Source organism: Scleropages formosus, chromosome 4 (genome assembly GCF_900964775.1).
Source record: "Scleropages formosus chromosome 4, fSclFor1.1, whole genome shotgun sequence".
Taxonomy (NCBI): Eukaryota; Metazoa; Chordata; class Actinopteri; order Osteoglossiformes; family Osteoglossidae; genus Scleropages; species Scleropages formosus.
Window position 1 is genome coordinate 34,458,250 of NC_041809.1, and position 16,682 is coordinate 34,474,931.

General features: G+C 43.9%; 2 protein-coding genes across 2 annotated transcripts; one reads left to right on the forward strand and one right to left on the reverse strand.

The window, feature by feature from the left end:
* Positions 1 to 8,285: 8,285 nt before the first annotated feature.
* Positions 8,286 to 12,116, reverse strand: zmat2 (zinc finger, matrin-type 2). Its single transcript, XM_018751792.1, has 6 exons — positions 12,077 to 12,116; positions 11,531 to 11,621; positions 10,563 to 10,686; positions 10,395 to 10,468; positions 10,172 to 10,317; positions 8,286 to 8,958 (listed from the first exon to the last, which is right to left on the reverse strand). Exons 1-6 carry the CDS (start codon positions 12,092 to 12,094, stop codon positions 8,815 to 8,817), a joined length of 597 nt encoding a protein of 198 aa, XP_018607308.1. The 5' UTR covers positions 12,095 to 12,116; the 3' UTR covers positions 8,286 to 8,814.
* Positions 12,117 to 12,923: 807 nt separating this feature from the next.
* slbp2 (stem-loop binding protein 2) lies at positions 12,924 to 15,995 on the forward strand. Its single transcript, XM_018751896.2, has 7 exons — positions 12,924 to 12,967; positions 13,513 to 13,647; positions 13,724 to 13,804; positions 14,184 to 14,264; positions 14,680 to 14,826; positions 15,088 to 15,276; positions 15,470 to 15,995. Exons 1-7 carry the CDS (start codon positions 12,933 to 12,935, stop codon positions 15,582 to 15,584), a joined length of 783 nt encoding a protein of 260 aa, XP_018607412.1. The 5' UTR covers positions 12,924 to 12,932; the 3' UTR covers positions 15,585 to 15,995.
* Positions 15,996 to 16,682: the final 687 nt, after the last annotated feature.

A 16,682-nucleotide genomic window follows, 5' to 3' on the forward strand; every position in this document is an offset into this window, starting at 1 on the left:
TTCGGATAAAGTTTAATGCAGCTACTCGTGTGATGAACATTGGTTCATATGGTGGAAAGAAACAATCTAACTGCACTTAAGAATCACACGTCTGCATCTAAGTGTCTAATGCGGGTCGTTACAATATTATTTTTTAATTGTTATTGTTGTATTTATTTCAATTATTTATTTATTTTTCAAATATCTACAGACGACGGATACGAGATGAGCGTCTGCAACATTCTGGCTTCGAAGTGCAGAAGCCTGGTCTTGTTGACCGGGATTTGTGCTCCCATCAGTTTTCGTTGTTGTTCTGGCGGCTTTAACCCCCACTAGCTGTCAACGGAATTCGGTGAAGATCAGACATGTTTTGGCCCTAAATTGTCACCAAGAAAACCAAGTCAAGTAGTGGTGTGACTGTCGCACCGTGGTTGTAAAAGAAATAAAAATCTCTGCACACTGCAATTACAGCTGAAGCCAATAAAGCTGCATCATGATCGGCCTTGTCTTATAATATTCGATGTGTAGTCCTAAAACCCCCTTATGACTATTAAATCAAGGTTCTCGTTTACCCTGCCCGGTATGGGGTCACCGGGGCCCCACCCTGCAGCCAGGCCTGGGTGGGGGGGCTCTCATGCGAGCGCCTGGTGGCCAGGTCTATGCCCACGGGGCCTGGTCGGGCTCAGCCTGAAGCCAAGGTGTGGAGCTGCTCTTCGGTGGGCTCACCACCTGCCGGAGAGGCCGTAAGGGGTCGTGCGTTGTGATTTGGGCAGTGGTCGGGGCCGAGTGCCCAGCCGACCCAAACCTCGGGCGCCAACTCTGGCTTTTGGGACTTGGAATGTCACCTCACTGGCGGGGAAGGAGCCTGAGCTAGTGTGGGAGGTTGAGAGATACCGTCTAGATATAGTCGGGCTCACTTCCACTCACAGCTTGGGTTCTGGAACCACTCTTCTCGACCAAGGGTGGACTCTCCACTATTCTGGCGTTGCCCAGGGTGAGAGACGGCGGGTGGGTGTGGGCTTAACAACAGCCCCCCAGTTCAGCCACCATGTGTTGGAGTCTACCCCGGTGAACGAGAGGGTCGTCTCCCTGCACCTTCGGGTCAGGGAACGGTCTCTCACTGTCGTTTGTGCTTATGCGCCTAGCAGCAGTGTAGAGTACCCGGCCTTTTTAGAGTCCCTGGGGGCGTGCTGGAAAGCGCTCCCACTGGGGACTCTGTCGTTCTACTGGGGGACTTTAACGCCCACGTGGGCAGCGACAGTGATACCTGGAGGGGCGTGATTGGGAGAAACGGCCTCCCTGATCTGAACCCGAGCGGCGAGTTGTTATTGGATTTCTGTGCTAGTCACGGTTTGTCCATAACGAACACCATGTTCATGCATAAGGGTGTCCATCAGTGCACTTGGCACCAGGACACTCTAGGTCGGAGGTCGATGATCGACTTTGTAGTTGTTTCTTCTGATCTTCGGCCATGTGTTTTGGACACTCGGGTGAAGAGAGGGGCTGAGCTGTCAACTGATCACCACCTGGTGGTGAGTTGGATTCGATGGCGGGGGGAAAAAGCTGGACAGACCTGGCAGGCCCAAACGCATAGTGAGGGTCTGTTGGGAACGTTTGGCAGAGGCCCCTGTCAGAGAGGTCTTCAACTCCCACCTCCGACAGAGCTTCAACCGGGTCCCGAGGGAGGTGGGGGACATCGAGTCTGAATGGACTATGTTCCGCGCCTCCATTGTCGGGGCGGCGGTTCGGAGCTGCGGCCATAAGGTCTCCGGCGCCTGTCGCGGCGGCAATCCCCGAACACGGTGGTGGACACCAGAAGTAAGGGATGCCGTCAAGCTGAAGAAGGAGTTCTATCGGGCCTGGCTGGCTCATGGGACTCCTGAAGCAGCTGACAGGTACCGATGGGCCAAATGGAGCGCGGCTCTGGCAGTCGCCGCGGCAAAAACTCGGGCTTGGGAGGAGTTCGGTGAGGCCATGGAGGAAGACTTTTGGTCGGCCTCAAAGAGGTTCTACAAAACCGTCCAGCGACTCAGAGGGGGGAAGCGATGTTCCACAAACACTGTTTACAGTGGAAGCGGTGCGCTGCTGACCCCAGCTGAGGATGTCCTCGAGCGGTGGAAGGAGTACTTTGAGGATCTCCTCCATCCCTCCGACACGCCTTCCGTAGAGGAAGCTGAGGCTGGGGACTTGGAGGGGGACTCGTCCATTACCCTGGCTGAAGTTGCTGAGGTAGTCAAAAAACTCCTCGGTGGCAAGGCTCCGGGGGTGGATGAGATCCGCCCCGAGTTTCTCAAGTCTCTGGATGTTGTGGGGCTGTCTTGGCTGACACACCTGTGCAGCATCGCGTGGAGTTCGGGAACGGTGCCTCTGGACTGGCAGACCGGGGTGGTGGTCCCTCTTTTTAAGAAGGGGGACCGGAGATTGTGTTCCAGTTACAGGGGGATCACACTCCTTAGCCTCCCTGGGAAAGTCTATGCCGGGGTACTGGAGAGGAGAATCCGACCGATAGTCGAACCTCGGATTCAGGAGGAGCAATGCGGTTTTCGCCCTGGCCGTGGAACACTGGACCAGCTCTATACCCTCACTAGGGTGCTGGAGGGTTCGTGGGAGTTTGCCCAACCAGTCCATATGTGTTTTGTGGACCTGGAGAAGGCATTCGACCGTGTCCCTCGTGGCATCCTATGGGAGGTACTTCGGGATTATGGGGTTCGGGGCTCGCTGCTACGGGCTGTTCGTTCCCTGTGTGACCGGAGCAGGAGCTTGGTTCGCATTGCCGGCAGTAAGTCAGACCTGTTCCCGGTGCATGTTGGACTCCGCCAGGGCTGCCCTTTGTCACCGATTCTGTTCATTATCTTCATGGACAGAATTTCTAGGCGCAGCCAGGGAACGGAGGGTGTCTGTTTTGGTGGCCGCAGGATCTCGTCTCTGCTTTTTGCGGACGATGTGGTCCTGTTGGCTTCATCAAGTCAAGACTTGCAGCGTGCACTGGGGAGCTTTGCAGCCGAGTGCGAAGCGGCGGGGATGAGAATCAGCACCTCCAAATCCGAGGCCATGGTTCTCAGTCGGAAAAAGGTGGATTTCCCCCTCCGGGTTAGGGGGGAGTTGCTCCCTCAAGTGGAGGAGTTTAAGTATCTCGGGGTCTTGTTCACGAGTGAGGGAAAAATGGAGCGGCAGGTCGACAGACGGATCGGTGCGGCGTCCGCAGTAATGCGGTCATTGTACCGGTCTGTTGTGGTGAAGAGGGAGCTGAGTCGTAAGGCGAAGCTCTCAATTTACCGGTCGATCTACGTTCCTACCCTCACCTATGGTCATGAACTCTGGATCATGACCGAAAGAATGAGATCGCGGATACAAGCGGCAGAAATGAGTTTCCTCCGCAGAGTGGCTGGGCGCACCCTTAGGGATAGGGTGAGGAGCTCAGTCACCCGGGAGGAGCTCGGAGTGGAGCCGCTGCTCCTCCGCATCGAGAGGAGCCAGTTGAGGTGGCTCGGGCATCTGTTCCGGATGCCTCCTGGACGCCTCCCTGGGGAGGTGTTCCGGGCATGTCCCACTGGGAGGAGGCCTCGGGGCAGACCCAGGACACGTTGGAGAGACTACATCTCCCAGCTGGCCTGGGAACGCCTTGGGGTTCCCCCAGAGGAGCTGGAGGAGGTTTGCGGGGAGAGGGAAGTCTGGGAGGCTCTGCTTGGACTACTGCCCCCGCGACCCGGTCCCGGATAAGCGGAGGAAGATGGATGGATGGATGGATGGTGTAGCCTAGTTGAGACAACGATAGAACCAAACAAAAATGGCCCAGGCACGCTATTCCGGGGGATTGTACATAACGCATTATAATGTAATTCATGGCATCTCTTTCCTGTGGTTCTCAGGATGATTGGAAACTGCAGCTGGGCCTCATCTCAGCTCTAGTATTATGACTGAGCAAAACTCCAATAGTCACTTCATGAGTTGGATGCGTCGGACTGCAGTCGTGCGTTTGGCTAAATGATTTTTGGTCTTTCCCTTCGACTGGAGAGCTCGCACCCGCTGCCAAGCAAAACTGTTTGATCCCCCTTGCTAAGCAGAGGTGAATATGGGGGGGCAGTGAGTTGCTGGAAACGGTGTAAACGAAAGCGTAAAGACTTGTAGGGGGGTTATACCTGCTCTGCGATTGACAGGTGAGCACAAGCAGGAGTTTGTTCCAATACTCCTGTCCCGGAATGTAGTTTTACAAAACCCCAAATGCTCTCTTAAAATATCATCAAGGAAACATTAGTGCAGAGCATGTACATTAATTCATTTAGCTGATGTTTTTTGCAAAAGCAACTTAGTGTTAAAGCCACAATTATTACATACTTACAATCATTTACCCATTCATACAGCTAGGTAATTTTTACTAGAGCAATGGAGGGTAAGTACACTGCTTAAGGGTACTACAGCCAGAGGTGGGGAGCAAACCTGCAACCTTTGGGTCCAAAGGAAGTAGCACTAACCACTATGCTACCAGCTGTCCCATGTAAGATGGAAGTACATCTTCTCAAAGCTCCATTCAAAAATTCTGAAATAAAATTAAAGAACAGTATTAAAGTGAAATGCTCATGACCTCATAGTGTGGCCATCAACATTACACACCATTTAACACCATTTTAGTGGGAAATAATGCAAAACCTCTGCAACCCTGACCAGCATGAGCAGTTCATCAAAACGGATGTATGGATAATAAAAAAATCTCCTTTTCTTACATGCATGACCTCCTTTTCAAAGACTTAGTAATAAGAAGGAAAGTATCGTTCTCTGTGGAGAAGAAATAGAGACAGCAGATAACTTCAGTCTACTCGGATCAATAATCGGTAATGAAGTGACAAGCAGCCAGGTAATCTAATGACGAATTCCTGTGTGCAAAACTGCCATGAAGAGCTTGGATAAAATTCTCAAGTGCAGGGACTGTACACAAAGTTGGACTCATTCAAGCCACAGTCTTCTCAGTCACGTCATAGGGATGCGAGAGTTGGACAGTGAAGAAGATGGATGGGAAGAAAATTGATGCCCTTGAACCGTGGTGCTGGCGAAGAATCTTGCGTTTACCCTGGACGACCCTTGAAACAAATATGTGGATTTGCAGTAAATCAAACCAAAGACGTCATTGGAAGCTCAGAGGTGGCTTCGACCTTCTTACTTCGGACACATCGTGCGGAGAGGACAGACGATGGAAAAGGACATCATGCTGGACAAAGTGGAAGGTCAACGTAGAAGAGAAAGGCCAGCGATGCAGTGGATCGACACAACCGCCACAGCCATGGATGCTCCACTTCCAGGTCTTAGCCGGTTGGCGGAAGAGCGGACGCTTTTCAGGACAACAATCCATGAGTCAACACTGACTTGACGGCACCTAACAACATCATTCTCTAACAGTTTTCTGTCCTCAAAATGGACATTTAAGACTCTTGACAAAGCTATCTATTAACCTATTATCTATTAGACTATCTGTTAAAAAGTGTCAGTAACCACCTGTTCAGTCCATGGTTGCAGTGGTCCAGCACCTATCCTGGAAACACATGGCATTATAGGGAGGGTGCATCCTAGATGGTAAGTTCTGCTTTATATCATATGATCAGCTTTGGTATGAAAAGGTTAGTATTACATGACAAGTATTGCAATAACAGCGGTATTTCACTGGGTTTACTACCAAGTATTTGGCAGACTCTCTTCGAATAGAATCTAGTTGTGGGAGCCTCTATGGTTTCATCGCAACCTACATGAAGCGTTGTTATGCTCTGACTTCCAAGCTGTCAATTTGTCTCCTTCAACAGCTTTCGACTTTACGTTTAATTATGCGAAGGCTGCTAAGATTCAAAAAATTTGGGAAGCACTGGTCGAAAACGAATCTATCCATTTACCAGTTGAAGGTTCCGAATTAACATGGTACCAAGGGCAAATTTACAGCAATTTACAGCCGGTTTGAAAGGAGAACAAAAGTGGTCGTGTTTTGGATATGTTAAATTAAACGCCCATCTCCGTGTGTGATTTTCATTCAACTTAAGCAGAAATTGATGTATTAAAACAAATAACTACAATGTACAACTTGTAGAAACAGAAAAATATAGTTAGTATAGTTCTTAAATGGGTGTATGATGCTCTACATAGTCAAATTTCTCTTGGCATATCTGAAAGTTTCTTGTTTTTTTTTTTTTTTTTTGCCTGTTTGGAAATACGTAATTTCTTCAGCAAATTTAATCCACAAATACTATTTCCATAAACTGAATAAACTCTAGTTAGATACTAAGGTAATTGCAATTCCAGACTTACAGTAAATTGCACCCAAAACGCTTTTTTTGAAAAAATTAAATAAACAGTAAATATATAAAGGCTAAATATAAATATAAAATTGCATGGAAACTTCAACCAAATTAAGCCGAAACAAACTGTATGCAGACATTTCAGACGGCGTGTATTTTCATCCATCTTCATAGAGAGATGCAGAAAATTCCACTGCGACACCCACATGTTGACAAGTCCTTGCTTGTCTGATGTTACAGGTCATCAGTTAGAAGCACATTTGCATCTTACCAGCAGTTTTTCCACTTCTTTATGACTGGTCTTCTCAACTGTTACAGCACGGTACCCACAGGTTCGACATAACAAACGTGACATCTTCAGAGCTTCAGGTTATCTATGTTGTTGTCAAGTTGACATTTCTTCGCAGATCACACTCCGTGGAAAGGGAGCATTTTGGTTTATAGTGATAAAGATTTCATAACAACGAAACACAGAACTAAGAGCGTAACACTTATACTTAAATATTTACATTTATTTATTTCTCAGACATTTTTCTCCAGAGCGACTTCCAATGAACTCTATGTAGTGTTATCAGCCCACACACCTTATTTACCACGGTGACTTATACTGCTAGATACACTACTTACACTGGGTCACTCATCCATACATCAGTGGAAGACACACACACTCTCTCTCTCTGTCACTCACACACTATGGGGGAACCTGAACAGCATGTCTTTGAAGTGTGGGAGGAAACCAGAGCACCCAGAGGAAATCCACACACACACAGGAAAAACATGCAAACTCCACACACAGAATGGGGATCGAACCCATGTCTTCTCATTCCACCCAAGTGCTGTGAGACATTAGTGCTCCTTGTTGTACTACCACATCACCTGTAGCTGATAGTGTAGTTGTTAGAACTGTTGCCTTTATAGCTGAAGGTTACTGGTTCAAATCTGGCCTACTACTGTAGTACCCTTGAACAAGGTACTTACCCTATATTGTTCCAGTAAAATTACCCAACTGTATAACTGGGTAAAAAAGTGTAAGTGGCTTTAGACAAAAGAACCAGCAAAACTAGTGTGGAGCTTATAGCTGCTGCTTTTGGACCCAAAGGTTGCAGCTTCAAATCCCAGCAATGGTACCCTTGAGAAAAACACTTACTATAAAATTGCTCCAGTAAAATCACCCAGCTATATAAATGTTTAAATAATTGCCCATCAACCCCTCATACAAAAACCGCCGTATCCACAAAGCCACCAGCATTGTGGACTCTTCGCCCTTTTGCCAACTGGCAGAAGGTACAGGAGCATCCGTGCCACCACCAGCAGACTCCACAACAGTTTCTTCCCTGAGGCAGTGAGATTACTCAACCCCCTGCTGCCTCCCAACACTCACCTGGCAGTCAAACAGAGAACCCAGCATGACTTTATACACTACAAACTACCTACAGCTCGCAGCCCGTGTCCGCATCCACGTCCTATCCTGTGGATTCATTTGCTGTCTTGTACTCCTGTTCTGTGTTGCACCATGGTCTCGGGAAAAGCGACATTTCATTCCGCTGTATACAAGCTATAGAGGAGCAGAATGACAGTAAAAACTCGAACACTAGAACCTAATGGTAGTAAAAACTTCCTTGCATTTTTAAAGTGAAGAGAGAATCTGACACATTGCAGTACTACAAAGTCACTGAACTGACTGAATGCATGTAAACATCCATCACAGGTTCATCTTTCTTCACTGAGCATCTCTGGAGAGTTTGATGGAAGTGAATTAATTTACTACTTGTCTTTAAAGGGGTACAAAGGATGCCTTTCTATTCACAAGTTGAAATGCCAATTACAAAATAAAATTAGCTTGAATTAAGTGTAAAAAAACAGCAAAATAGGGAACCAGAGAAGTAAACAATTCCTCACAGAAACTTCTAGTTTTTTCATGAACACAGTGCCCTGCTCCAAGATGAGATGGAAAAGATGGACGGTATCCATTAAACGCATGTTATTGCTCAACTGTTAATATGCCAAAAAAAAATTATATATTAAGGACACTTAAAAGGTGAACTTATTTTAATCAAACTTTTCTTATTACAGAAACATGTCTCTAAGAACAAAAACAACGTGTGGGAAGTATATAAATATGCAGTAGATCCAAAGTTCATGAAAGGAGTACAGAGAAAATTTTAACAAGGTATTATACAAAAACAGATGCCACTGACTCACATTCATGACTGATTAAAATTAAATATTCATCCCAAAATGTGTGTAAATCTTGTCGGTTTACTGAAGGGAATGCAGACATTTAAAAAGCCCAACTTAAATTAGTTATTTTAAAAATAAAAAAATAGAAACCACCCCCTAGGCCTGAAATGAGGGAGGCAACTCTGTCCTGAACCAGAGCTGCTCTCTGTTGTATGAAGACGTAGTGGTTAGGGTTAGGTGGATGAAGAAATCAAGTTCTTCAATTCCAAAGCTCCCCAAAAAGACTGACTACAACTGCACCATAATCAGTTGCAGAAGAGGGAAGTAGGATGTCTGAGAGCCTCTGAAGCCATGAAACCCTCACAGGGAAAACAGGTCATCAGTGGCCCTTCTTGGAAGAGCCAAACCCTGAGAATCCCATCACAGCAGCCATTTCATCATCTTCCTCAAAATTCAAGTCCTCTTCTGCCTTGCGCTTCTTCTCTTTCTGTTTCTCTTTCTTATAAGCCTTTGCCTTCTCCTCCTAAAGCAAATAAGAAAACAAGAAATTACTCAGCTTCTCCATTTTTGCAGAGCGCCCTTCTCACAGTGCGCCGAACAAAGGGAGACATAATAAAAATAAATGTTAGCTATACATTAAATCATTACAAGAACTACAAAATAAGGTGGCTGGCCAGAGAGAAAAGAAAACCAATCTTCACAGCAAAAGACAAGGGTGAAGAATAAATCTCTTAAGGCCCAAGTGCCAATGGCTGCCCACCCCTCCTGGGTGTATTGAGTCAAGATTCATTTTCCAATATCTGATGCATAAGGGGTTAATGAAGTGATTAGACACTACTTAAGATGAATAATAAAATGGGATACGCACCTTCATTGACATAAAGTAACAAATATAAGGTGGGAAGCCAAAATGTATGGTTTGGGGTAGGAATAAGTGTGGTTTTAATGAAGTTGCATACAAACTATCATTAACATGCACATTAATTACTACTGCATTTAAAGATAATACATGATTATATCACAAGTTTTAGGCAAGTGGAATTGATGAAAAACAGCTGATTTACCAAATTTGCTTCCCTACCAAAAATTAGTTGCTAATTACGGCACCAACGGACACATCTCGTCGCAAAGTCTGCCACAGATGCCAGTTCAGAACGGGTGAACATGGCTGCATGCTCAGCCAGACACTTCTCACACCACAAGCTGCAGGCAAATTTTGTGGTAGGTGGGGCACCATCCATCTATCTGCTCAATTTTAGACAGCCCTGCAGGCACCCAGTCAACTGTGTTGTCACATGAAAAAAAACACTGGAGTCTTACCCACCCAAACAAAACACAGTTTTTGCCTCCTCAACTCAGATTGTGAATAGAAAAGTGGGTACAGTATCAATCAAAAGTTTGAGTACACCGTGGGAATACATGTAAAGCACAAACTGGAAACTGAACAAAACAGTTAAAGTAAGCAACTTACAAGTACTCTGTCACCAAGATCTGCTGCTCAATCATGATAAACGAAAACCTTTGGGGGGTTCTAAGAAATGGACTCAAATTTTTAACTGGTACCCTATAGGAACTCAGATCCCATGCATAAAAGATATGGGATTAATTTTATGGACATATCACTAGAAAGCAACGGTCCAAGTGTCCACAGCGTAAGAATATCAAATAGGTTTAATGTTCATGTGTCTGGACTGGCTTATTTGCACAACCGTAAAAGTCTTGGCAAAATTACTGACCTCTTCTCGTAGCTCTTTCATGCGCTCTTCAAAATCATACTCTTTCTGTTTTTCTTCCAATTTTTTCTTATTTATCTCAAAACGTTTTTTAACCTGGTCCAGCGAAGATCGTTCAACACGCATGGACATTCCCAGGTTCCTCTGATCTGCGGTGGGACAGAGACACACATTTTACATATTGTATGACAAACCAGCCTCAACCATTACAGTTTTGTATACTTACGTTTCTTCCCATTGATGTGGTCCAAAAAGTTGATGGAATCTTTCACAACGCAGTCACACACGTTGCAGTAGTACCTGAACAAGAATGTCCATTTTAAGTGTCTTAAGAAGAATGTAACAATCAAATGACCCTCATAACTATAATCTCAATAAGATTATCCCATCTCACCCGCCCATTTCTGCCTGAGGTGTTGTCTTTGTAATGACAATGGTCTTCCCCAGCTTGGACTCAAGGTCAACCTTGTAGTCTCTGTGTCGCAGGAGCTCCCGCTTGACTGGAACAGCTGGCTTGCCTGAGAAGAAAGATGCTGAATGTAATGATGAGGGTGTAATTTAACATTACAGCAAAACTGTACACCTTTGGCTGCCAACGTCAAACGGAAAAGTCTCTCTTGGATTTACATCTGCCAGCTTCACAGGAAGTTTAAAAAATAATAATCTGATCCTTAAAAAGAAACAACTTTATGTTCAAGTTAAACTATTTCATCCATTTACCCAGCTAGGCATTTTTAACCCAGTTTACTGCAGAAGGCAGTACAGTTTGAACCAGCAGCATTTATATTACAAGTACATAAATCCACAGAATGACAAGTTAGATGTAACTAGGAAATGTATCTTTTCAACCTATATGTTTAATCCCTGCACCAAACCTTGACTTGTTAAAATAAAAATTAACATACCTGTACCACACCCAAGGTGATAGACTAGAGTCAGAATAAACGGAATGTTGTTCATGTTTTTTGTAACCACTACACTACCAGTTGTCCATACTCTGTACATAGTACGGAAAGCTGGTAGCATAGCAGTTAGAGCTGCTGGCTTAAACTTTGGATGCAAAGGACGCAGGTCCGAATACCTCCTCTGGCTGTAGCACCCTTGAGCAAGGAACTTACTCAAAATTGCTTCAGTACAATTACCCAGCTGTATAAATGGGTAAATAATTGTAAGAAATTTAACATTATAAGTCACTTTGGAGAAAAGTGTCAGATAAATGAGTAAATGTAACAGGGATAAAGCTGTCACCATGGGGGTGTACCATGTTCAAGTGGACACTTGCAGGACATGACTGAACTGGGCACAGAGTGTACTGTGTTTTCCGGTGGGGGGAGAATAGAGGAGACGCGACCGCGCGCTCACCATCCTTCTTCTCGCGCTCCTCCGTGAGCCGCTTCTGGGCCAGCTGCTCGTACTCCTCCTTGTCCCACTTTCTCCTGAAGTCATTCTTACTCTTCAAACAAAGGGAGAGGAAAAAGGTTTCGAGAAGTCTCGTTAGAAAACATTCAGGAAATACAAATATAGACTAAGACTGTCATTTACGCGGCAAGACAACAAGCTCAGCTGCATCAGAGCGCGGAGTCTTGCGTTGAAAAAGAGTAAGCAGTCCATTTTAACATAAGTCTGAATAACACAAACACCACAGTTGACTCTTCTACCAATTCGGCGGCAAATTTAGGTGGGGAAAAAAAAAAGTTACCCGCGCACTCCCGCCCGGCCGGTACACGAGCGAACACAACAGGCCGGCGGCTCAAAACATTTCTTTAGACTCAGCACCATACATTATTCATTTACAATTAGCTTGAGAATATAAATTTAAATTTTTCGCATATATTGTATCAACACGCTGCTTGTAATGTTCTGAAACACAAAACTATCGTTTTAAAAGGAAGGCATAAAAACACTTACTCCGCTGCCGGACGCCATGTTGCAAAGGACGTAAGCGTGTGACGCGTTACGTCGGTCGCGTCGTTTCTCGCACGTACGACGTACGTCGACCGTTTTGTGCCGAGCTGTAGAACTCACGTCAAGTTCTTGGCCTTCATCAATTTCGCTCGGTGCCAGTGGAAAATACTGAATTAAGTTCAATGTATAGTGATTATGTAAAGAATAAATATATATACATATTTATTTATTTATTTATTAAAAGACAAATAAAGGATTAAAAGCAAACAGGGGTGAACAAAACCAGTGTTACTTTGCTTTACTTCAGCTCTTGATTGCATTGGTGGGGAAGTGAAAAGGACAACAAGTTTCCTCACCCACTATTCCAGGTGAAATCAGGTTCTCATTAGAAGGTATTACCTAAGACGTGGACGACATCCCTCAATGACCATCCCTAACCACCTAACAACAGCCAAAGCGGCTCCTAAGTATTCATCCGGTATAGGATAGAGTAAAACTTTATTAATCCCTACAAGTAAACTCACACACAGCAGTTCAACATGACAGTGATCAGTAAAAAAATAAGAAAAATTCCACAGCAAATTCCTTGTGTGCATTAGCACACTTGGCCAATAAAACACATTCTGGTTCTGATAAGAAAAAAGACAAAATCAGCCTTTACAAATTAACATCTACCACTGTTTTTAAAGAACCTTCAGTTTCCATAGTCATTCTTTAAGTATATAATTTGTTCATTTTGTATGGAACCCTAGTATTTATTCTTGTGATACACAAAGCCACACCCTGAGAAAGCTATTACCCATTTAAAGTCCAGCCCAGTATATATGGTGTCATTAGGGCACCAGCCACTTGCAGCAGTATGGCAACTCATTTAGAAAATCAGCTGAAGTCTAGGTTTGTACTAGTGGTGCTGTTGCATTTGTCTCCAGGTTGTGCAATTATATTTTTTTATTTTTATTTGATGGCAAACATAAATCTTTTTGTTATACAGGAGTAAATAGTTCTAGTTGTTGGGGATTATATCACCGCATGATATACAGATAATTTCCAGTTAGTGAGTGTAGCTTTTGAGTGTTGAGTTTTTGTTGAGCTCAAGCAAAATACCTGTAAATCAAAGACAGGCACTTGTTCCCTACTGGTTCTATATATATAAAGTTTCTTTTTGTTGTCATTTGACAAATCTTAAATCTATAGAAGGAAAAATCTTAACTATGTTAAATGAGTTATCCTGCAACTTCTTTCTGTAAAATCTAAAATCCATACTGCTCTCTTTGCTTTCCTTTGTATTCTTTCTTTGGATATGGATTCTCATCCACTTTAACAAGCTTAATGTATAAAAATGCTTTAGAATTGGTAGACCTATATTTAATATGCAAGTATACAGAAAAGATTGTCTTGTCACTGTGAGTGATGTTGTTCTCTCTGTATGTGTGGTGAAGCTGGTGTGCGGCATCCCTCTGGCCTAGTATCCTTGATCTACCTATGGACATGACGAGGACACTCGTATCATGTCCCTATGGCCTGGAACCCTGGCTTCTTCCAGGCTGCAGTTCTATGTTTGACAGGCTGGTCAAGTAAGGAGTGAGGGGTTGTGAAGGGGTCAGGTATGATTGTATATCTTGGATCAACTGTTGATGCCCCTACTTTCAGTAATTCGGGGGTAACACCGCTGGGCTCTAGTTTGAGCAGGGACGGAAGCTCAGCTACCGCTGGTCCCCAGAAGCCTCACAGGTACAGTCTAGTATACTATAACTGTACTGCTTCTAACTGGTATAGTTATGCTATCTAGGTACAGGAAGTTAAATGGGGACAAAGGCAAAAGTACCACATTATCACTGCTACATGAGTGGGGGGGTGAGCAATTTGCTTTTAATTTACTACTAGGTGAAATGGAAGGTGAAAGTTATACAGCAATGTGTTGCATGTGAAGGGCAGAAGCAAAAAGCTTAACTCCAGACCTGGTTTCTAAGTAGTAGTTGCTGGGGTGTTTTATTTTTGCATTTTTGCTAGAGTGCTGCATTTTAATTTTGTTGGCTTCCCCCCCTGGTCTGACAACTGTTGTAGGATTCAGTTTACACAGGGAAATTTCTCCTGCTCTCTTCAATTCCAGAATATCCATACTTGAGCGCTGTATTCTGAAAGTGGTCACTCCCAACATGTCTCCCTCAACTGAGGATGAGGATCAGGAAAGGTCTGAATTTTAAATAGCTTTGTCAGGAGACTTGTGCTCATCTGCATGCAAAAAATACTTTACAGTGGATGTCTTTATCTAAATGATGACTTTAGCATCTGTGTTTCTTTTGGTGTTTTTTTTTTTTTTTTTTTTTTTTTTTTTTTTTTTTTTTGAAGCACCATGCTTTAATTCAGGATTATGTATGCATGTATGTATGTATGTATGTATGTATGTATGTATGTATATTTATTACACACACTACTGGCTGCTTTTTCCACTAATGCTGAGTGGGTTTTTCTTCCGCACTTCTCAATAGTGTAAGGTAAACTTTGTGCAGTTGCTTGCGTGTTCCTGAAGTGATGTATGCCATTCTACATTCAGGATAAAAATGGAAAAAATTTAAAGCCTGAAAAAGTTCAATTTAATCCCCTAGGTCCCAGTCAGAAGGGTGCAGGTACCCTGACCTTCTGGACAAATCTCGCTGTGAGACCAATGAGTCAGTGCTGAAGCGACGCCAAAAACAAATTCAGTATGGAAAGAACACTTCTGGGTACCAGAACTACATACAGCAGGTGGCCAAGTATGAGCTCTTTCCCGTCTTTGTACTTATAAAAACCTTTGTTCTTTAAATATGTATGTTATAAATTGACTCCCCAGCATCCATTATCTAGTTATCAGAATATACTACATATTTTTCAAGTTTGCAGATTTTCTTGTTTTATAAAAAAGCACATCTAAAAAAAATTATCCTATTTTACTATAGAAATGGTTAAATATGAAAACTAGCTTAATGCAGGCTTGTCAAGTAAGGAGTGATTATAGCTGCATCTCTTGATCACAGGCATTCGCGAATCCCTGGATTGCATCCCAGCACTCCCAACAAGTACTGCAAGTACAGCCGGCGTGCCTGGGACATGCAAGTAAGACAGTGGAGGAGGGAACTGCATGCCTGGGACGTGCCCTGTGATGCCCTCCGATCTCCAGAGGGACCACAGCACAATGTTGATGGCAAAGAAGCAATGGATCAGCAGTAAGTGGTGGGGTGGGGTGGGTTTCCCCCTCCCTAAACTATTTTAAGATGGGAACCTGCCACTAACTAATGAATTACATCAAGCACTTCTGTACTGCAGCAGAACAATTTTACAGAAAATCTGGGGCTCCCTAAGAGGTGTATAAATGAACCGTATTATCATAGTGACTTGACTTTTTCCCTTTTCTTGCAGACAAGGGTTACTAAAGCAGGCAAATACGGCATTGTATGAGAAAAGCGGAAGAACATGGGATACGGAGTCTTGCACCCTCTCAAGCTTGACAAGTTACTCTTGTACTATCCCATAGGCCCTTGACATGTGTATGTGTGAGAGAAACCGGGGAGAGTTGGGTGGACAGCGACTAAGCCTGAAACAAATAAGTGGAAGTCATGCCATCTCACTTTGTCTTGACTAGATTTGTACTGAAGCTTAAGCTCAGTAGCATGTGTTGCGCTGGCTGTAATTTCTACTGGAGGCAGAGTGCAGCCACTCGACAGTTCTGGCACAACCTGGATGACCTGTTAAACTAAATCACAATGGAGTATGTGTGTACACTGATACCACGTTAAAGTGCAATCACTTTATTTTAGAATGTTTTAACACACTTGTCAACAGTTTCTCAAGCAATTTACCCACATATTGTTACCTGGTTTATACCACTAATTTCTGTAACAAATGTCCAATGTCCTCTTGCAGTCCTTCACCTTAAAATGGCTTCACCCCCCCCCCCCCCCCCCCCATTCCCAAAAAGTGGTATGGGATTTTTTTTTTTTTTTTTTTTTAAATTGTGCCCAGGTTGTCTCGCTAGCAGTACATTTTAAAATAGAGTAGCCCAGCTTTGCCCCACTGTACACCACTTTTTGTTCTTGACCCTCACATGTTACAAAATGTTGGTTCCTGGGTTTTAATAACTACTGAAATTCCATCTTGTGGCTTTTATTTTTCTTGTTTTGTACTAGTAGAATTGAGCAAAATTAATAAAATCTTCTACAGTAAGATTTTGCTGGGGTTTTTTTAATGCAACTTCCTGTCCATCTTGTGTATAATTACTTAGCTTTTTCAGTTAATGGACTGTGCTTGAGTCTTTGACTAACAATCACACACTATGGAATTCAGCAATTTATCCATAAGTTGTTGGTGAAAGCTTATTTGAGGCCCATGTATGCACATAAAAATGAATAATTGTCTTTGAGTGTTAAATCTTTAGGTTAATTTTGTTTGGGTAGTAATGGAGAAGGGGGGGGAAGCTGAGGTCCCCTTTCAGACTAACTGCACTTAATTTTAACTAAAAGGAAAATGAGGTTTACTGAACAGTTAAGTGGATTTTTGAACGTATGTCGGCGGGGGGGTAGGGGTGGTCCGCGCTACGATGACCTCCGTCTTGTGCCATTTATAAGGTGACTTC

Bases quoted from the DNA above. Each gene is read 5' to 3' on its own strand.
- zmat2 (XM_018751792.1), bottom strand. The intron at 10,469-10,562 runs GTGAGATGGGAT...ATTCTTGTTCAG, and splicing joins CCTCAGGCAGAAATGGGCGG to GTACTACTGCAACGTGTGTG. The intron at 8,959-10,171 runs GTCAGTAATTTT...TATTTGCTTTAG, and splicing joins TGAAAGAGCTACGAGAAGAG to GAGGAGAAGGCAAAGGCTTA.
- slbp2 (XM_018751896.2), top strand. From the start codon at position 12,933: ATGGCAACTCATTTAGAAAATCAGCTGAAGTCTAG. The intron at 12,968-13,512 runs GTTTGTACTAGT...TGTGTGGTGAAG, and splicing joins GAAAATCAGCTGAAGTCTAG to CTGGTGTGCGGCATCCCTCT. The intron at 14,265-14,679 runs GTCTGAATTTTA...TTAATCCCCTAG, and splicing joins GAGGATGAGGATCAGGAAAG to GTCCCAGTCAGAAGGGTGCA.